Source organism: Anomaloglossus baeobatrachus, chromosome 4 (assembly GCF_048569485.1).
Source record: "Anomaloglossus baeobatrachus isolate aAnoBae1 chromosome 4, aAnoBae1.hap1, whole genome shotgun sequence".
Lineage (NCBI taxonomy): Eukaryota > Metazoa > Chordata > Amphibia > Anura > Aromobatidae > Anomaloglossus > Anomaloglossus baeobatrachus.
The window spans coordinates 256,373,485-256,396,295 of NC_134356.1; the positions used below are offsets into that span (position 1 = coordinate 256,373,485).

General features: G+C 45.4%; 1 protein-coding gene across 1 annotated transcript; it reads right to left on the bottom strand.

Annotated features, from left to right (window-relative positions):
- Positions 1–17,100: 17,100 nt before the first annotated feature.
- On the bottom strand, positions 17,101–22,061 carry DUSP6 (dual specificity phosphatase 6). Its single transcript, XM_075344789.1, has 3 exons — positions 21,475–22,061; positions 19,154–19,585; positions 17,101–18,367 (listed from the first exon to the last, which is right to left on the bottom strand). Exons 1-3 carry the CDS (start codon positions 21,875–21,877, stop codon positions 18,060–18,062), a joined length of 1,143 nt encoding a protein of 380 aa, XP_075200904.1. The 5' UTR covers positions 21,878–22,061; the 3' UTR covers positions 17,101–18,059.
- Positions 22,062–22,811: the final 750 nt, after the last annotated feature.

Sequence of the window (22,811 nt, forward strand, 5' to 3'; positions counted from 1 at the left end):
TGTTTTAACTCAGGAAGAGTTCAGAAATCAATATATTGTGGAATAACCATGATTTTTAATCACAGCTTTCATGCGTCTTGGCATGCTTTCCACCAGTCTTTTATACTGCTTTTGGGTGAACTTATGCAACTCCTGGTGCACAAATTGAAGCAGTTCTTCTTTGTTTGATGGCTTGTGACTATCCATCTTCCTCTTGATTACATTCCAGAGGTTTTCAATGGGGTTCAGGTCTGGACATTGGGCTGGCCAAGACAGGGTTTTAATGTAGTGGTCCTTCATCCACACATTGATTGACCTACCATAGCTGTGTGGCATGGTGCATTTTTCTGCTAGAAAAACCAGTCCTCACAGTTGGGGAACATTGCCTGAGCAGAAGGAAGGAACTGTTTTCCAAGGATAACCTTGTATGTGGCTTGATTCATACATCCTTTGCAAACATATAAGCTCCTTGCAGATTGTCCTTAATTGGATGTGAACCCTGGACCCCAGTGCTGCAAACCAACAGTGTTAACCACAGTGCTGCCCCTCTGGCAAACTTTAGGTAGATAATATTTATCAGATTATCATTGCTTTCTTGTGACATTTATAGTATTCTGTATTCCGTCAGACTATCTACTACACTTGCAAACTTCAAACGGACCCTGAAAACTCATCTGTTCAGAAATGCCTATAATCTACAATGACCTCACCGCCCCACCACCGTGCGGAGCTGCCGCCCCACCACCGTGCGGAGCTGCCGCCCCACCACCGTGCGGAGCTGCCGCCCCACCACCGTGCGGAGCTGCCGCCCCACCACCGTGCGGAGCTGCCGCCCCACCACCGTGCGGAGCTGCCGCCCCACCACCGTGCGGAGCTGCCGCCCCACCACCGTGCGGAGCTGCCGCCCAACCTACACCCCACCTACTGTCTCCTCCCCAAAATCCTTTAGGATGTAAGCCCGCAAGGGCAGGGCCCTCTTCCCCCTGTGCTAGTCTGTCTATTGTAACGTGTACATGTATTCTGTATGTAACCCCCTCATGTACAGCACCATGGAATCAATGGTGCTCTATAAATAAACAATAATAATAATAATAATATTAATAAAATGTATCATTTTTGTACAACAAGCTGATTTTTTTGTCACTATTAGATAGTTATCTGTCCTATTGGCATGGTATATGGTGGCATGGTGTAATTGTGTAAGACCATTGGCTACAGATGATAAGTTTATACTTATTTTATTAAGTGGCGACTACATATATTTTTAATTAAAAAAAGTCGCTATCAGATGTGAATGTTAGGAAGTACCGGGCTTCCATTGTTGCCTAGAAACAGCACATTACAATATCTTTATTTAGATACTGAAGATAAGGAGAATGCAGCTGCAGGTTCAAAAATAGATTATATAGAAAGCATAGGTAATATTTACAACCTTAATCAGTATGTACAGCCAATGACAAGCAAATGGGGACCAGTTTTTAGAGAAAAGATTCAATTACCAATTACAAAACAAAAGGATTAAATGAGAACTGGAATTTCAACAAACTTTGCATAAATTAATCATACAAATGATTAAAAAATACTTTGTAATATATCTTAGAGAATTCTGCCTCTTCCTCCATTTATGAGCCACTTCTCCTCCTCCAACCTGCCTTTTGAACTTACACTCCTCAACAAGGAAATTGCAGCACCAAGAAAAAAGTTGTTTAATTATGACAATCACAGGATTAATAGACACTTTAAATGGAATCTGGCTGCAGGGTTTTGCTATGTAATCTGAACACAGCGGGAGATAGGGGCTGTGACACACATTTTAGAAATGTGTCACTTATTAGGCTGTGTACTGTTGTTTACTTACTATGATTGTTTTATCACCAGAAGATTATCACTGTCCAGATTACAGCTTGCATAAGTGCTAGACTGACAAAGCCCCTTCTTCTGATAAGCAGATCACTGTCAATAGAAGATGTACACAGAAATCTGTGGTGTGGGCGGAGTTAGCTTTCTGAGCTCTACTACATGCTATCTCAACAACTCTGCTTGTGTCAAAACTGCTGCACCCAGTAAACTAATTGATACATCATTTGAATCAGGGTCTATATCCCTACATCATGCTGATCTCAGATGAGGTAGCAAAAACCTGGTGATAGATTGCTTTGAATGATAAGATAAAACAAATATGTCCTCAATTACTGAAATAGTCCCCTAAATAGAAAAAAATGTATAGAACCCATAATGAAGATGAGGCAATCATGATATTTCAAATTGTGTAAATAATATAATTTTATTAATTTAATACAAATACAATAAAATGCTATGCGTATAATATGGAACAATAGAATGAGCAACACAAATATCAATTGTAGAGACCACTATAATAACACGGAGATATGCTATAAAAGCATAAGTTATATATAATATTGCTACATAAATGGGCATAAATAGCAAAAAATATAAAGCACATGCAGCTGAAGAAATAAGTATTGAACACGTCACAAATTATCTGAGTTAATATATTTTTAAATGTGATATTGACATGAATTTCTTACCAGATGCCGGAAACAACCCTTGCAATCCACACAGACAAAGAAATCAAACAAAAGATGCCCATAAAATAAGTGATGTGTAATAATGTGAAATGACAGAGAGAAAAGGTATTGAACACATGAAGAAAAAGAGATGGAAAAGTCAAGGAAAGTCATGACACTAACTAAAATCTATAAGTAATTAGAAAGCAATCCTGCCACTTAGTGAAAAATAATATCAGCTGGTTCAACTGATGGCCTATAAAAAGGTGTCTCATTACCAAGATGCCACACAAGAAACATCTTGTGATGAGTAAAACCAGTGAGTTGTCTCAAGACCATCACAAACTTATTGTTGAAAAACATACTGGTGGCATTGGATATAGAAGAATTTCTAAACTACTGAAGCTTCCAATGGGGCCATAATCCAAAAGGGGAAAGAACATAATGTTCACCATAAGCCGGCCATGACCAGGTGCTCCCCACATGATTTCACACAGAGAGAAAATAATTATCAGAAGAGTTGTCCAAAAGCCAAGAACCACTTTTGGAAACAGAAAGATCTGGAATCAGCAGTTACAATTATTTCAAAGAAAACAATATTGAATGCAATTAACTTTCGTGGCCTGTATGCACGCTCACCACGCAAAACTCCATAGCTGAACAATAAGAATGTTCAAGTGTCTTTAAAGTTTGTTCAATAAGATTTAGACAAGTATGTGAAATACTGGGACAATATAGTCTGATCAGATGAGATCAAAATATAACTCTTTGGATGCCATAATACATATCATGTTTGGAGAATAAGAGGCACTGCATATCACCTCCAAAACACCTTACTAACAGTGAAGCTTGGAGGTGGGAACATCATGATATGGGACAATTTAACAGCATACGGCACAGGTAAACTTCATATGATTGAAGGAATGATGAATGGACAAATATACTGAGGCATTCTTGTTAAAAAAAAAATCTGCTGCCATCTACAAGAATGATGAAAATGAAACAAGGCTGGACATTTAAGCAAGACAATGATCCCAAACAATGGGGAAGGAAGTAAAGCTCAGAGTTCATAGAAAGAACTCACAGAACCTTCAGGAATGAAGAATGAACCAAAGTCCCACCAAAGTACTACCTGAGCAATGCATGCCACTAGTTCCTCCATAGAGGAGGCATCTTGAAACTGTCAGTATGTTGGATATTGTCTTTCATGTTGCTGTTGCCTCTGTCTGTGTGTGCTAACTAAAGGGGTTGTCTATGACTTTAACATTCATGACCAATTGCTAGGATAGGTCATCAATGTCTGATCAGTGGGGGTGCAACATCAGCTGTTCCCAGTGCTGCCGGCCGCAACTACTCAGCATATCTCCATCGACAGGCCAGTGACTGTGGCCAGGTACTGCACATCCACCCTCTATTAATATAAATAGGGGTGAATATGCAGTGCCCAGCTGTGGCCACTATACTGTTGACAGATCTGTGCTGTGCACGTCCACAAATGAGTAGTTCCAACTGTAGGTAGCATTGAGAACAACTGATTGTTGGGGGTGCCGGGTGTTTCTCACCCACTGATCAGACATTGATGACCTATCCTAATGATAAGTCATCATTGTTAAAGTCCCAGACAACCCCTTTAAAAATTAAGAGCAAGAATTCCTCATGTCTGTGTACTGTGTGTGGGAGACATCAGAGCAACTAGTAACCTCCCATCTTTTTACAGTCAATCACAAAATAAGAAATAGCCTGAAGAGGGTACAACTGGTGAAAATACAGCTTACAAGTTATACAATAGCAAGATATAGTGCTATTATTAGGGAAGCACAACCACAATCCATGGTCCCGGAGAGTAAGGGGTACTTCACACACAGCGAGATCGCTACTGAGATTGCTGCTGAGTCATGTTTTTTGTGACCTCATTAGCGATCTCTCTGTGTGTGACACTGAGCAGCGATCTGGCCCCTGCTGTGAGATCGCTGCTCGTTACACACAGTGCTGGTTCGTTTTTTTATTGTTGCTCTCCCGCTGATAAGCACACATTGCTGTGTGTGACAGCGAGAGAGCAACAATCATGAATGTGCAGGGAGCAGGAGCCGGCGTGTGACAGCCTGCGGTAAGCTGTAACCAAGGTAAACATCGGGTAACCAAGGTGGTTACCCGATATTTACCTTCGTTACCAGCCTCCGCAGCTCTCACGCTGCCCATGCCGGCTCCTGCTCCCTGCACACGCTAAGCTAAGCGGTGTGCACTGGTAACTAAGGTAAACATCGGGTAACCATACCCGATGTTTACCTTAGTTACCAGTGTCAGCAGCTTCCAGTCGCCGGCTCCGTGCAAGCGCAGCGTCGCTTGCACATCGCTGCTGGCTGGGGGCTGGTCACTGGTGAGATCTGCCTGTTTGACAGCTCACCAGCGACCATGTTGCGATGCAGCAGCGATCCTGACCAGGTCAGTTCGCTGGTGGGATCGCTGCTGCGTCGCTAAAGTGTGACGGTACCCTAAGAAAATTTGGATATCTCTTGTCCATTGTCAGTGACTTCGTAAGAAGCGATTCACTCATCTCCAGTTAATTCTCATGTAAACACACCACACCTTACTCTGAAAAGTCACTTAAAGGGAATCTGTCAGCAGGTTTTTGCTACCTCATATGAGAGTAGCATGATGTAGGCAAAGAGGCCCTGAGTTGAACGATGTATCACTTAATTGAGTGGCTGCAGCCATTCTGACACATTGAAAGATTTGAAATTTTGTATGTAGCAGAGCTCTGGGAGCCACCCCCGCCCACACCAGGCTTTCAGTGAACAATTCCATAGACAGAAGCTGCTAATCACAGAAGGGGGTGGAGTATGACTGTAACACACACGCTTCTGAGACCCACCAATGATAAAAATGAGAGGTTTAAACTAACATTTCAAGTAAACAGAAACACACTGTAAGATAACAGATGCAGAGCTGAATTCTCTGTTTTAACTCTTGCAGCATGCTGTTTTCAGGTTACATTGCAGAAAGCTGCTGACAGAGTCCCTTTAAACGATAGCTCCCATTTAAGGATATTCATATAATTGTAAAACTCCTTTTTCTAATTCATCAGCTCATCAGTAGTAATTTTAAGTTGTGTTCATACATTGCGGTCATAATGCACTTTTTTTGCTATCTGCCAAAATAATGCATAATTACAGTGGGTTGAGGTCATTATTGGCCCTTATTATTCTTGTACTTGTCCTTGGATTCAGCTTATATCATACTTCAGAATTGCATTTTTGCACATTTAACCCTGAGCGTGTGCTTAAAAGCAGATGACCTGTATTAGTAAATGCTTTAAATCTGTAATGGACAATAATACTGGATAATTTTTTCTTCAAACTTTAAACCATTCCTCTCTTCTTCCTCATAGAAATCTAAAAATATCTACCTGTGATAATCACTGTAGGAACAGGCTGTCTTAAGAGTGGAATGGTAACACCCAGTTCTTATTTTATTCATATATATCCTGTAGGAATCCCTAAGGAACTATATAATGCACAGCTGTAAGGAAATATGCTTCAGCATAAATATTTTATTAGTAATACATATTAGTATTAAAACGGACATATTAGAAAGCAGACAGTGGCAGCTTTAAAAAAGGAGACCCATAAAATGTTTCATCTAGAGTTTAAAAGTGACTTTTGTACAAAAAAATAATAATGATTGCACGTGGCTGTTTTGAACGCTGAGATAATACTAAGTCAGGCATTACATTCTCTTTTGGTGGAGGGTGCCAGGCAACTGACACAGCCACTTACTGTTGCCACTGACTGTTGACCACTGTTGGCAGAGGTCACATTCCATTTGTGCAAGAAGAAACTAGCTCTCAGCTACAGAAAGTGACCGCTGTAGACAATTCGTAGGCTCAGATTGACTGCACTGGTCACCTGGGGCCCCCGCCAGAAGAAGAAAGGAAAGTGACCACTGCAGCCAATTAATGGACTCAGATTAACTGTACTGGTCATGTGGGGCCCCTCCCAAGAAGATGAAGAAAGGAGTGTGACCACTGCAGCCAATTCATGGGCTTAGATTGGTTGCACTGGTCACCTGGGGCCCTCACCAGAAGAAGAAAGGAGTGTGACCACTGCAGCCTATTCATGGACTTAGATTGGTTGCACTGGTCACCTGTGGCCCTCACCAGAAGAAGAAAGGAGTGTGACCACTGCAGCCTATTCATGGACTTAGATTGGTTGCACTGCTCACCTGGGGCCCTCACCAGAAGAAGAAAGGAGTGTGACCACTGCAGCCTATTCATGGACTTAGATTAGTTGCACTGGTCACCTGGGGCCCTCACCAGAAGAATAAAGGAGTGTGACCACTGCAGCCTATTCATGGACTTAGATTGATTGCACTTGTCACCTGGGGCCCCCTCCAGAAGAAGAAGAAAGGAAAGTTACCACTGCAGCCAATTTATGGACTCAGATTGACTGTACTGGTCATGTGGGGCTCCTCCAAGAAGATGAAGAAAGGAAAGTTACCACTGCAGCCTATTCAAGGGCTTAGATTGAATGCACTGGTCACCTGGGGCCATCTGCCAGAAATTGAAGAAAGGAAAGTAACCAATGCAGTCAATTCATGGACTCAGATTGATTGCACTGGTCTCCTGGAGCCCCATGCCAGAAGAAGAAGAAGAAGAAAGGAAAGTGACCACTGCATGCAATTCATGAGTTCAGATTGATTGCATCGGTCACTTGGGGCCCCTCCCAAGAAGAAGAAGAAAGGAAAGTGACCACTGCAGGCAATTTATGGGCTCAGATTGACAGCACTGGTCACTTGGGACCCACTACCAGAATAAGAAGAAAGCAAAGTGACCACTGCAGGCAATTTATGGGCTCAGATTACTTAGAAATAAAATGTCCAATTTTGATCCAGTTATCAGATTGCACTCGGTAATACAAATCAATGGGTCCGTGAAAGACTGACCTCAGATAACTGACAGAATTGAGAAGACGGAGAATTTTTTTACTGCATCTTCTCCTCATCCAAGAATATCGGCTCACATTGTGCTCACACTCCGATCAGAGCGTGATTTGTATAATTGGATGGGAGAATATACAGCCGTCTAACCCTTACAGTGCATGACCTCAGACTTTTAGCAGAAAACCAGACCACCCTATTAAGTCTTACTAGGATACATATATAATCCTGTGACCAAAGAGTTAAAACATTTGATGAAGGTGTATACAGGAAGAATATAGCACCAGGTAATTAGTTTAGAACCTGCAGGCTGAACCCACACTGTTAAGAAACTCAACAGGTTCACGCTGAGACGTCTCCCAATGAAAGAAATTCCTCTCCGATTGTGGTAACGGCATATGGCATCCCACCAACACTGCTAATCTCAGATGTAGAGCGGCGAAGAAAATAAAACCAACGGCGAATCAAAAGGAAATGGCGGCAGGAGAGCCATCTGTTGGCTTGTGCAGAACTGGATAAATATGCACGCAAGTTCTTCAAGGGAACAAAATTAATAATCCACAAAGAGAGAACTCCGGCTAAAATTATCTGCAGGCCATATTTATAAAGAAAAAAAACTTCCCATACAGCTGGACAGGAAATTGCCAGAGCTGCGAGCAAATCTGTACTGTGAACATAACAGGATATAGATGCCAGGAGAGGAAGACGGAGAAAACAAGATTAGGGCTGGTGCATTCCCTGCAGCCACTTTCACAGGTCCTCACAGCAGGCTACTCTACTGTCCTGAGGCTCCTGTCTATTAACTACTTATAGCCAACAAGAGGAGCTGAAATAATATTTATTCACTTATATAGCGCAATTAATTTCATAGCACTTTGCAGAAATCAGCATCACTGTGCCCATTGAGGTTCACAATCTAAATTCCCTATCAGTATGTCTTTGGAGTGTGAGAGGAAACTGGAGAACCTGCAGGGAACCCATGCAAACACTGGGAGAATATACAATCTCCTTGTAGATGTTGTCTTTGGTGGGATTTGAACTCAGGTCCCCAGTGGGGCAAGACCGCAGTGCTAACCACTGAGCCAGCGCGATGCCCTTGAAATGGTTTGAGATACTGAAGCAGGGAGCCCTATCCCAGCCAACGGTCACTCGCCCCTCTGTTTCACTCAATGTATATGTCCGTTTGATGCTCCCGTTGGGGCGTGCGGCACTTACAATAACATCCTATGTAACCTCTATCTTCACGGCTGGTCCTCTTCGTAGACATGAAGAACTACATAATTCACACACAAGTAAACCATTCAGAAACCAGTTTATTGGAGGCCACTTCTTCCTTACTTCTGACACACAAGGCCACTCGTGCTGCAACTGCTCTCCCTGGGGAGTTTTGACCTTGCCGGCACTCGCTCTGGGTTTCTATCCTCCAGCAAACGAATCCAATAAGTATTTTCTCGCTGTAACCTTTCTTTGTGGTTACCATATCTCACTCAAGCCCTTGGACGACATACCAGCTGCCGACAAGTTCAGGGTCCCGCTGGCAGTCTCTATACCCCGACGTCCCATGGATCTTAGGGCGCTCTACAGCACATCCACAGGGTGAGGTCTTGACACATGGGAGGATTCGTAATATCCTGGACAGGCCCTCACTTCTGGACTTGTCCGCTAACTTGGATCTGCCCACTCCTTGGAGATCCCTGGTTACCAACTAGCTATTTGGAACTTTCCTACTCTAACCTACCAAACTCACTAACTACCACTGACACCCAACTCCTGCACACTTGGCCCCTAGTTCTACTATACTAAAACATCCTATATTATTAATACTATATCTATCCTATCCATAACCCTTTATCTATTATACTCATGGCTCTCTACACTGTCTTCCGCCTGACACAGCACAAGAGGCCAGTATCTTACATCATACATGACACATTACTTAGTGTTCTAAAACATGCATACTATCCATACATTACTTACAATATACATATCAAACTTGTGGTCGCTAGATGGCACTGAACGCCACTCCCAACCAGCTCTGCTACATCACTGATAAGTATAAGCACATCCTATATTAAACACAATACACTTCCACAAATAATTAAAAAAACTGAGTTTTAGATGGCCATTCATTATGAAAGAAACATAAAAAGTGCACCTTTAGAAATAATTATAATTTAAGTCGAAATACATACAAGGGCACTGTTATAGCAAGATGTACAATAAAATACAACAGTGAATGGACATAGAGAGGAATCAAAGATATCCCAATCTAAAGGTGGTGTCACACACAGCGACGACGACAACGACGTCGCTGCTACGTCACCATTTTCTGTGACGTTGCAGCGACGTCCTGTCGCTGTGTGTGACATCCAGCAATGAGCTGGCCCCTGCTGTGAGGTCGTTGCTCGTTGCTGAATGTCCTGCTTCATTTTTTCGTCATCGCTCTCCCGCTGTGAAGCACACATCGCTGTGTGTGACCGCGAGAGAGCGACGAAATGAAGCGAGCAGGGAGCAGGAGCCGGCGTCTGGCAGGTGCGGAAAGCTGTAACCACTGTAAACATCGGGTAACCAAGGGAAGACCTTTCCCTGGTTACCCGATATTTACCTTAGTTACCAGCCTCCGCCGCTCTTGCTGCTAGTGCCGGCTCCTGCTCTGTGCACATGTAGCTGCAGTACGCATCGGGTAATTAACCCTATGTGTACTGTAGCTAGGAGAGCAAGGAGCCAGCGCTAAGCAGTGTGCGCGGCTCCCTGCTCTCTGCACATGTAGCGAAGTTATGATCGCTGCTGCGTCGCTGTGTTTGACAGCTAAGCAGCAATCATAGCAGCGACTTACAAGGTCGCTGTTACGTCACAGAAAATGGTGACGTAACAGCGATGTCGTTGTCGCTATGTGTGAACCCAGCTTAAGACACCCACACCATAATATACAGGGTAATCCTATGTACTCAGAACATCTTCATATATAATTAGCAACACAGGGGGTCACATTGTTTAAATAGCCCTAAGAGGACTGCATCCAAACCCATAACCTGTGGGGTACATAGGATAATTACTTACCCATATTAAAGTGCAAGTGCTGGAGTGGAAGTCCTTTAGAGAGGGGGAAGCCCTGACACGTTTCACTTAGGTCGGCAGATACTACCCCCCGAGGAAGCGACCTAAGCGAAATACGTCAGGGCTTCCCCCTCTCTACAGGACTTCCACTCCAGCACTTGCACTTTAATATGGGTAAGTTATTTGTGTACCTCTATATTGAGTGGCGGACCATATGATATTATTGTTAAACATCCATCTGTTGCCTATTTTCATTTTCCAACAATACACTTTCATATACATTACATTTATAATACAATGGCACTTCCCCATAGGAGTAGATGTAGGTCAGCCACCTCCTACAATAGCCCAATATAGGGGCAGTGGGGGGATAGAGCATCCCCAATACAGGGGCTGTGGAGGTTGATAGAGCCTCCCCCACTACAGGGGCTGTGGAGGGTAATAGAGAAGCCCCAATATAGGGGCTGTGGAGGGTGACAGATCCACCCCAATACATGTGGAGTGTGACTGAGACTCCCCCATAGAGGGGCTGTGTGGGGTGAAACAATATAGGGGGCTGTGGAGGGTGATAGAACCGCCACGACACAGTGGGCTGTGGAGGGTGATAAAGACGCCCCAATATAGGGGCGGTGGGGGTGGGGTAAGCTGCTCCAATGCATTGGTTGTGGGGGGTGATACAGCTGCCCCAATACAAGGGGGCTGTGAGGATGATAGTCAATACAAGAGAGCAGTGAGATTATATGTATATAAACACACACACACCACACACAGTTTAGTACAGTCATGGCCAAAAGTTTTGAGAATGACACCAAAATTATATTTTCACATGATCTGTTGCCCTCTGGTTTTTAATTGTTTGTCTGATGTTTACATCACATACAGAAATATAATTGCAATCATATTATGAGTACCAAAAGGTTATATTGACAGTTAGAATGAGTTAATGCAGCAAGTCAATATTTGCAGTGTTGACCCTTCTTCTTCAGGACCTCTGCAATTCTCCCTGGCATGCTCTCAATCAACTTCTGGACCAAATCCTGACTGATAGCTGTCCATTCTTGCATAAGCAATGCTTGCATTTTGCCAGAATTTGTTGGTTTTTGTTTGTACACCCGTCTCTTGATGATTGCCCACAAGTTCTCAATGGGATTAAGATCTGGGGAGTTTCCAGGACAAGGATCCAAAATCTCTATGTTTTGTTCCATGAGCCATTTAGTGATCACCTTTGCTTTATGGCAAGGTGCTCCATCATGCTGGAAAAGGCATTGTTGGGCGCCAAACTGCTCTTGGACAGTTGGGAGAAATTGCTCTTGGAGGACATTCTGGTACCATTCTTTATTCATGGCTGTGTTTGTAGGCAAGACTGTGAGTGAGCCGATTCCCTTGGCTGAGAAGCAACCCCACACATGAATCGTTTCAGGATGCTTAACAGTTGGCATGAGACAAGACTGGTGGTAGCGCTCACCTCTTCTTCTCCTAATAAGCTGTTTTCCAGATGTCCCAAACAATCGAAAAGGGATTCATCTGAGAAAATGACTTTACCCCAGTCCTCAGCAGTCCACTCCCTGTACCTTTTGCAGAATATCAGTCGATCCCAGATGTGTTTTCTGGAGAGAAGGGGCTTATTTGCTGCCCTCCTTGAAACCAGGCCTTGCTCAAGCAGTCTCCGCCTCACAGTGCGTGCAGAAGCACTCACACCAGCCTGCTGCCATTGCTGAGCTAGCTCGGCACTGCTGGTAGTCCGATCCCGCAGCTGAAACAGTTTTAAGATACGGTCCTGGCGTTTGCTGGTCCTTCTTGGGCGCCCTGGAGCCTTTTTGGCAACAATGGAAGCTTTCTCCTTGAAGTTCTTGATGATGCGATAGATTGTTGACTGAGGTGCAATCTTTGTAGCTGCGATACTCTTCCCTGTTAGGCCATTTTTGTGCAGAGCAATGATGGCTGCACATGTTTCTTTAGAGATAACCATGGTTAACTGAAGAGAAACAATGATACCAAGCACCAGCCTCCTTTTAAAGTGTCCAGTGGTGTCATTCTTACTTAATCATGACTGATTGATCGCCAGCCCTGTCCTCATCAACACCCACACCTGTGTTAATGGAACAATCACTAAAACAATGTTAGCTGCTCCTTTTAAGGCAGGAATGCAATGATGTTGAAATGTGTTTTGGGGGTTAAAGTTCTTTTTTTTTTTAGCCAATATTGACTTTGCAAGTAATTGCTGTTAAGCTGATCACTCTTTATGACATTCTGGAGTATATGCAAATTGCCATTAGAAAAACTTAAGCAGTAGACTTTGTAAAAATTAATATTTGTAGCATTCTCAAAACTTTTGGCCATGACTGTAGGTTATTGGAATCACCATGTCTGGGGTTGTGTGCTTTTACAACCTCCCTATGGTGTCCTACTACAGAAAGTGGACTTCGAAATCCCAATAAGAACCTAAAAGGCAGTACTGGGAAGAGCCATAGAGCAGTAAAGATTATAGCCCCGACATCATTTATGCTTCTTCTTTTCAATATTGTTTCTGTTTTTTGTACTGTGGTACTTGTTACTGTTTTGCCCCAAAATCTTCAAAAAGATGCATGGATTTCAGGGACAGTCAAAAATGGCCCTTATTTTTGTCTTTCATCTGTATTGCAACTTCTTAAAGCAAAAAGCCACACATTTTGCAAAAATTGCACCAAAATACCTGGTGTACATAAAGCAAATCCTGGGAAGGGGATTGGAATACATTCGTGCTCTGTTTGTGGCTTCTTAAGAAAGAAAAAAAAGTTGGAGTTGATGAAGCGCCTGAAAACCCCTAAAGTCCACACACAATGAGAGCTTAAAGAAACAAAGACGTAAAATAGACTTACAAAAAAGAATTTAGTGTAGATGAGGAAAGTTAAACACTGAAAGCTGGACAAAAAGAGATATACAATTAAGAATGATGCACCATGTTTCTCAACAGACTTCCATGGGTGATATCTTCATGGGCCAAATAGAATTTTTCTGGTTAGCCAATAAAAGCGATCACTAATTCAATACTTTTGTCTTTTTTTGGGGCATAAAAGTAGTTAGCCAGAAAAACATTTTGTAACTAACACTACCACAATATCATTTTTTTTTATTGTACATCACAAGTTTCCATATAAGATAAATAAAAATCAAAATCAATGCGTAGCAAAAATGCAATTGTTATATGTTCTAGTGAAAGTCCAACATCATACAGGTTATGTGGATGGAAGCTCTTTGTAAAAAAAAATATTATTCTTTTAAGCACACAGTGCAAAAAATAAAAAATAAAACTAAATATATATATATATATATATATATATACACATACATACATACACAGTATATCTCTAATAGCGAACCTTTGTCTGCCAATTCCCACCCAAAAAAAAACAAAAAAAAAAAAACACAAAAAAACCCATACCACCACCACATTAAACACTTCATGAGGTCTTCAGTCTCCCCCAGGGTTGAAATTGGTGCCTGCGGGCTTTAATGGCTAAGCCTTATCCACAAAAGAGAGGACAATAGGACTCCTGGATCAAGTTTTATTTAGGCTGGTTTCAGACGTCCGTGTTTTAGATACGTGTGACATCAGTTTTTAAACACGGATGTCACACGTACCCATGTTACCCTATTGTGTACTCACATGGCCGTGTAGCTCCGCTATTTCACATGGAGACGTGCCCGTTTTTTTTTCTCTGGCAGCACGGGTGTCACACTGTCCGCACACTGATGTAATCCGTGTGACATGAGTGACACGGACCGGCAAAAACACTGGTTTTTAAATAAAAAGATTTTCTATATTTGCCTATATCCAGCAATGCTGCTTCCGGCTCCTGACCCCCGCTCATTATTTTCATTGATTATTCACTGCAGTGAGCAGCTAGGAGCAGGGGCATCGCGGTGACAGTGCTGGATACAGCACCGCATTGCCAAGGACAGCATCGCTGGGGATATCACTAGTGACAGGTGAGTATCCTGCCAGCATTGTGTATGCAGGAACGTCCAGGTCATCGGATTTCCCAATGAACTCTGATGACCTCCTGATAACACCCCTGCAACAACTGCGCTACAGCGAGTGTCACGATGGTGACTTCCAGGGGTTCATGAGAGTTCATTGGGAACTCTGATGACCCCCTGGATGTCACTGCACAAACTGCTGTATACTCACCTGTCCCCGCAATGCTCCGTCTTCCAAATCCTCAGGCAGTGAATAATCAATGAAAATAATGAGCGGGGCTTAGGAGCGGGAGGCAGCAGAGCAGAAGAAATCACTGCTGGATACAGGTAAATATAGAACATCTTTTCATTGCAGAGACACGTGTTTTACCCGTTACGTGTCTCACGTATGCAAACACGGATGTCACACGTGTGACAACCATGCGTGTGACTGGTACCTGATTAAACACAGATGTCTGAAACCAGTCTTAAACGCACCACTCCAGCAGCAGTTTTTTTCCTCCCCTTGCTGGAGTGGTGTGTTTAGTCTAATATCCCCATCATTTCCTCACCTGCATCTTTTTCCAGCTTTGCTTCAGTTGGTCTCTGCAGATTTATAACCTGCTGGTAGCGCCAGTGTTTTATGTAGTGCACCAGAGGTCACAACTCAATACAAGTCTAAGAGAGCCTCGTTCTGGCTCTCAGCTGCATTGGGAACTTGTAGCAACTTCTGACCTACAGATACAAGATGAAGCCACTGGACCGAAGCAACAAAAAAAAAAAAAAAAAGTGGAGTTTTAAAAGGGAACCTGTCAGCAGGTTTTCCCTACCTGATCTGAGAGCAGCATGATGCAGGCAGAGACTCTGAATCCAATGATGTATCACTTAACGCCCCGTCACACACTGAGATAAATCTTTGGCAGATCTGTGGTTGCAGTGAAATCATGGACATTTGTTCCATTTGTACACAGCCACAAACCTGGCACTGATTGTCCACAATTTCACTGCAACCACAGATCTGCCGCAGATTTATCTCTGTGTGTGACAGGGCCTTTAGATTACTGGCTGCAGACGTTCTGACAGTTAGAATTGTTAGCTTTAGTCATGTAGCAGAGCTGGGAGAGCTGCCACTGTTCACATCAGGCTCTCTAAAGATTGTGATTGATACCTCATTGTCAATTTAGAGCAAGGGGGGGGGGGGCACTGGACTTGTATGAATGTGACTTTGTAGTCCCAGTTGTGATAAGGGTCCTTCTTTAAACAAAAACAGATCAGACTGTGACAAAAGAGGCATCCTTGAATTCTCTGTATTAACCCTTACGGCATGCTGGTTTCACCTTACATATCAAAAACCTCTGCTAAAAGGCAATGAAACTACAGTGGAACCTTGGTTAACGAGAACAATCCGTTCTGGGAGTGTGCTTGTTAACCAAGTTACTCGTTCAGCAGAGCAAGATTTCCCATAGGAAATCATTGCAATGCAGACAATTCGTTCCACAACGTGTTAAATGTCCCATTCTGGTCCCCTATTCTATCATTCCACACATGCACAAACACGTACAAACACACAAACACACAAGCACGCAGACATTTTATGCTCACCTTACCTTCCGTTCCATCGCCGGTCTCCTGGGACTTGCTGTTCTCTGGTACGGGGCCGGGCTGTGTATCGGGTTACCATAACGACGAGGGAGGAACTTCCGCGGGCAGAGCGCTGACTTCAAAGGCAGAGCGCGCTGCCTTTCAGTAGCGGTGACAGGAAGTTCATGCTTCGTCGCTATGGATGCCGATGCACAGCCTGGAGTGGAGCGGAGCGGCGAACTACAGGACCCAGGAGGCCGGTGATGAAACGGAAGGTACACATTATATGCTCACCTTACCTTCCGTTCCATCGCCGGCCTCATGGTACTTTTAGTTTGCTGCGAGGACGTCACGATGTACCCGGGAACTACAAGAACCATGAGGCCGGCGATGGAACGGAAAGTGAGGTGAGCATAATACTGTATTTGTGTGCGTTTTGTGCGTACATGTGTGTGTTTGTGTGGACTGCAAGTGCGGGTTAGAGTGCGGTGGATGTATGGAACCGAAGTGTGTGCGGTGAGGATTTGGCTCGTACAGCAAAGCTTTCTCGTAAACCAGGTTAGAAATTTACAGAAAGCTTTGCTTGTTAAGCGAAATTCTCGTTAAGTGGGTTACTCGTTAAGCTAGGTACCACTGTATGTGCGTGATACATTATTGCATATGCACCTTTGGTCTAGTTTTTGCTATTTTTCATATGCATTTAATTGACACTTTCTAGTGTTGTTTATATGCTTTCTTTTAATTCACCACTGTGATTAATTACATTTTAACTCCTGCTATAAGATGTGAAGACAGACTAGCATTCATGAGAAATCCAGCGATATGGAGACATTTATCCAGGGAAGAGTGCAGCTATTGAGTTATACTGCAAACCTTGTTTCCTTTCCAATAGAAATAACCAGAAGTTACGTTACGGAGCTGTCACACTGCGTTTTGTCCTCAGTTCAGTGGTCCTATAGGGGGCTTATGTCCGAACCCCCCACAAAACAGGATTTGGAGACATGCCCCGGCAGGAGCATTGAACGGGGGGGTCAAAGACGCAGAAGATGGTCGCACAAAAAGTAATAATCAAAACCCAAAATAGCTTAACAAAATAGTGATTTATTAATAATTTAAAGATCTATAATAAATTTTCATTTTAAAACTTTACTCCGTGGACATTCGGGAGTGCAATAATCTCCCTTATTGGCAATAAATGTGCAATCCAAGCTTTGCAAGTCACTGGTACATACATACTTCCAGTTTACAGTCCAGAAAAGAAGATCTCAGACATACCATATAGCATTCGAGGTGAGGCTCCCTAAGGACAGAGGTAATTCAAATTAAGAAAGTTCAGAGCAATTAAAAGATTACACATGAAAACCACCATGTGGTTCCCAAAGCTCAGGCGTAAGTAGAACAAGGAAACGTTAATATGAAGGAGTATTACACAATTGGAAGCCGACAACCCTACTTGTGTATAAGTTACACAACCCTCCATGCTGCCAATGTACAGCTACAACGATCGAGAAAGGTAGAAGTGCCAGAAGTCGTGGATTCCTCTTCTACATTGTGTCAGAAGCGTTCAGTCCACCTCAGTTTATGGGTAAAAATATTGACAGTGCTACATATAAAAGTGGATATGTACAGAACTTTGTAAATCTGAAATAAAACAAAGCCAAGTACTTCAAAGTCATCAGAAGCTTCAATGCATTTTCTTTGGCTCCTTCAATGTTTCAGGAGAACTGGTCTTCTCAGAAGACATATACATATATAAATGTTCTTCCATCTCTGTAATGGATAAATACAAGTCCAACGCTACTTTTTTGGATCTTCAGCCATGGCATTTCTAAGGCAGTGCTCTCATGTAAGCTTTCCAAGGCCTTCTTCATGCTTTGGAAACATAAACCCAAACCATCTCTCCTACTGTAAAGATTCTTGATTCACAGGTATGACCTCCTGCAAGCAATGACAACTGTCAAAGACTCTTGACAGATGTAAAAGAGAAAACATTTCTTTCAAAGGGAATGATTATCACCAGAACACCCCGTAAACGACGTCTCACGTGGATTGGAGAGAATCTACTTTAAAGACATTTTGATTGGCCGGACTTGTGAAATACAATTGCTGAGGTGGGACTCTATTGTCACAAGGACTACTAAGACCTAATGTCCTTTCAAAATCCAGTAGCTGGCCCATGAAGTTAAAGTTGGGGGAGATGTTGGATTTCTTCATCTTGACTATATCATAGGCATCATTCATTGAAAGATTCAGCTTTTGCATAAGGTAGGCCACGGTTACCGTGACTGACCGGCTTATTCCAGCCAGACAGTGGACTAGAACGCCACAGCTTTTCGCTCGTGCTTCATCTGGGGGAAGAAGAGAACACAGAACACTTCATTTAGGCAAGTGAATTGACAAAATGTACATTTTAGAAACCTTTCCTAAAATGCATAGCAGTCCTATACGACGTGGAGCGAATCGTATAACGACACAAAATTTGACTTTAGATATCATGAGCGTTACAGTCCTATATGTACCAGATTCATTAAATACAAGAGGCCAGAAAGCTCTACTAAAAAGGGGCAAAAAAAAAAAAATCTAATATGAAATATAGGGGTGCAAGAAAATAGTAATTCTCGAGGGCGAGAGAAAATTATTTAATTTTTTGCACCCCTATATTATTTCATATATTAGAATTTATTTTTGCACCCCTATATTAGAGCTTTCTGGCCTCTTGTATTTAATTAATCTGGTACATATAGGACTAACGCTCATGATATCTACTTCAAAGTCAAATTGTACATGAATCTGAATATAATATAGAATTTCTCCCTTCCTTAAAATTGCATCCAACTTGTTTATTCAGACATGTCGAAAGAAAAGGGGAAGTCACAGGGGACAGCCCATTAAGAGGAACAGGATGTCAACATTGCTCTAAAATGGGCTCCTTTGTAAGAGGAAACGGACTACAATGCTTAGAGATTAGGTTCTCTGTGGCTTCCAGCCAAGACTGTCTTCCTGCCATGCTCATATTACCATTGCACTATGCTAGGGAGAGAAAGTTCACGGCTCCACTGAGCATTTAAGGGGGAAGCCACATGTGTATCGCAGAACCATAGAATCACTGCTATAATTAGAGAATCAATACTCACCAATAAAGGAGATGGCTTCGGGGAAAAACTGAGAAAGGTTTTGGCTCCAGTGGTCCGATATGGGAATCTGCTTGTACCTGAACTCCCCGGCATTTTCAAAGAGATTAGGCAAATTGGGGGTCACATTAAGGATGTACTTTATGCCAAATTCTTCTAAAACATCCAGGTTGGTGGAGTCCTTGGCACATCCGAGGTACAGGTAGGGCAGGATTTCCACTGGGAATGAAGGCTGTGTATTAGAGAGGGGGCTGCCGTCAGAGTCTGTAGCACTGGTGGGGTCCCGGTCAATATCAGATTCTATATCTGATGAAGAATCGGAGCTGATGCGGAGACCTCCCAAGCCGAGGACTGGGGGAGAGCTGCTGCTGCAAGAACTATCCAGATTGGTTTCACAATGCACAGGGAACTCTGCCTGGAACTTGTTAAAGCCACCTGCAATAAAAGGGGAGAACGTCAGGGTTATACCACATCACCTACCAGAGATGGACAAAGCGCCTATGGAAAACACATCTGATGCTCCCTCACCAGCTCCTCCACATGGTTAACCCCTAGAGCCCCTGACAAGGCTTATTTCCACACTCCTCCATTGATAAAAGCCACGCAGTGCGTTTTAGATAAGGTTACACAAGACTTTGTACCTTCCCAGAAGAGTATCACTAGGGTGCAATTAGAAAAGAAATCCACCCCATGTAGGTACATGGAGCACAGGACGGCTGATAATTACCAGGGCGATTATCTCTATATCTTCCAAACATCCCAGATAGAAAAAAAAGGAAGGCGCTTAAATGGCAGACAAGCCACCATCAAGGAGGCTACGGAACTGCGTACTTTAGAACGTAGAAAACCTGAGGCGCATAAAAATTACACATATATATATATATATATATATATATATATATATATATATATACATACATACATACATACATACACACTATGTATAGTTGCATCACTCAGATCAGGTACATAGTGTAGTCCACATAGGGGATTATCACAACTGTAAGTCACGATGGTGATTATACGGGTAGCCCAGACATATGGAGCCTGTCTGGGAAATCCATCACCCAAAGCCATGGATCGCCTCTGCCAGCAGCCTCCATTAGCCTCACTCCACCACCCTCCCCTCCGCCATGCACCCCCTCGCCATGGGCGGGCCCCCCCCCCCTCCGCCAGGCTCCCCTCTCTGTCGCTATGGGGCTCCCCCCTCCACACGGCCCCTCTACCATGGGTCTTTACCCCCTTCACCAGGCTACCATCTCTCTCCTACCATGGGGCTCCCCTCTCTCCCCCCTACCATTGGGCTCTCCACCCTCCGCCAGGCTCCCCTCTCTCTGTCGCCATGGGGCTCCCCTCTCTCCTACCATGGGGCTCCTCTACCATGAGGTTCTCCCCCTCCGCTAGGCTCCCCTCTCTCTGTCGCAATGAGGCTCCCCTCTTCCCCAGGTTCCTCTACCATGGGGCTCTCCCCCTTTTGTCAGGCTCCCTTCTCTGTCGCCAAGGAGCTCTCCCCCCTCTGCCAGGCTACCTTTCTCTCTCACCATGGGGCTCTCTTCTCTTCCCCTCCACCAGGCTCCCCTCTCTCTGTCGCCATGGGGCTCCCCCCCTACGCCAGGCTCCTCTCTCCTCTGTCGCCATGGGGCTCCCCTCTGCCGCCATGGGGCTCCCCCCCTACGCCAGGCTCCTCTCTCCTCTGTCGCCATGGGGCTCCCCTCTGCCGCCATGGGGCTCCCCTCCTACGCCAGGCTCCTCTCTCCTCTGCCGCCATGGGGCTCCCCTCTGCCGCCATGGGGCTCCCCTCTCCTCTGCCGCCATGGGGCTCCCCCTCCGCCAGGCGCCCCTCTCCTCTGCCACCATGGGGCTCCCCCTCCGCCAGGCGCCCCTCTCCTCTGCCGCCATGGGGCTCCCCCTCCGCCAGGCGCCCCTCTCCTCTGCCGCCATGGGGCTCCCCCTCCGCCAGGCGCCCCTCTCCTCTGCCGCCATGGGGCTCCCCCTCCGCCAGGCGCCCCTCTCTTCTGCCACCATGGGGCTCCCCCTCCGCCAGGCGCCCCTCTCTTCTGCCGCCATGGGGCTCCCCCTCCGCCAGGCGCCCCTCTCCTCTGCCGCCATGGGGCTCCCCCTCCGCCAGGCGCCCCTCTCCTCTGCCGCCATGGGGCTCCCCTCTCCTCTGCCGCCATGGGGCTCCCCCTCCGCCAAGCTCCCCTCTCCTCTGCCGCCATGGGGCTCCCCCTCCTCTGTCAGGCTCCCCTCTCCTCTGCCACCATGGGGCTCCCCCTCCTCTGCCATCATGGGGCTCCCCCTTTGCCAGGCTCGGCCACACTCACCCTCCAGGTAATACGCCCTGCAGCCCTCGTCCTTCAGCCTCTTCATCAGCAGCCCCAGCACCGTCTCCCCACCCGTGTTCTCGTTCCACTCGCTGCTGCTCTCGTCGTACAGGAGGACGGTGTCGGAGCCGCATCTCCGGGCGAACGTGTCCCGGTCCTCTCCGCGGGTGAACAGCGCTCGGATGGGCAGGTTGCCCTTCTTCAGGCGCCGCAGCATGATGCCCGGGATGGCCACGTTGATGGCCGCCTCGATGTGTGACGACTCGTACAGCTCCTGCGGTCTGCAGTCCATCAGCAGCAGCCGCTCGTTGGCCAGCTCCAGCTGCTCGTTCAGCCAGGCCACCGACTTGCTGACCGCCATGTCTGCCGCCGCGGGGTGCACGGGTCTGAGCTTGTCTATCATTGAGGAGCGGGGCAGAGAGCGGCACACGGACGGGGGGCAGCGCTGCTACGGCTGCTCAATGGCTGCTGATGAATGGCGGCGGGTGAATGGTGTCCGCCGCGCTCGTCCTCTGTGTGCTCGTCCGCTGTGATCGCTCTGCACGGCCCAGCACAGGCAGCAGCTACTGAATGGATACAAACAGCGAGCGTCTCAATGGATACATTGTGCGCGCCGACCAATCAGAGCCGCCCCAGAGCTGGTTGCCCGGGAAACGGGCCGGCTGGAACAGGTTGTGTTGCTGAATTGTTAATGAGTTTGTCATTCACAAAAACGGAAAGGAATTTCCGCTGTGGATCAGCCGAGTGCAAACAAGCAGCAGCGGCCGGGGGGAGGGGTCAGACCGGGGGGAGGGGGAGCAGGAGGGGGGAGCGCGGGGCAGGAGGGGGAGGACGAGCGGGCAGGAGGGGGGAATGAAGGGGAGGGGGGAGCACGGGGCACACTGCCTGCTCCGTGCTCACAGGCTTTGTCACGACGTGTGTGCAGGAATCTCCGGCGGCTGTGTGTGCATATACATATAGTGTGATTTAACCACTTCCACTCTGGTGGGAAATCACTTATATATCGCGATTCATCCTGTAGTGCTCTACAGACATCGTCACCGTCCCCTCCCTACCACTGTGAGGGGGTCTGGAGGAATCCCCCGGGGACAAGATATTACCACCTTGGTGGAATGTGCTAGCCTCCGTGTCTCCGTGTTTTTACCGTGATTTTGATGAAAAAAAAAAAGATCTGATGTAATTTCCTGCTTCAATCTGTTCTCCTTCATTCTCCACTAGTGTATGCAGGAGAGCAGACAGCAGCTGCAGAACTACAAGGCTCAGCATACTGCATCCACTAGTGTATGCAGGAGGGAGAGGCGGGGGAGCAGAACTACAAGGCTCAGCATACTCCATCC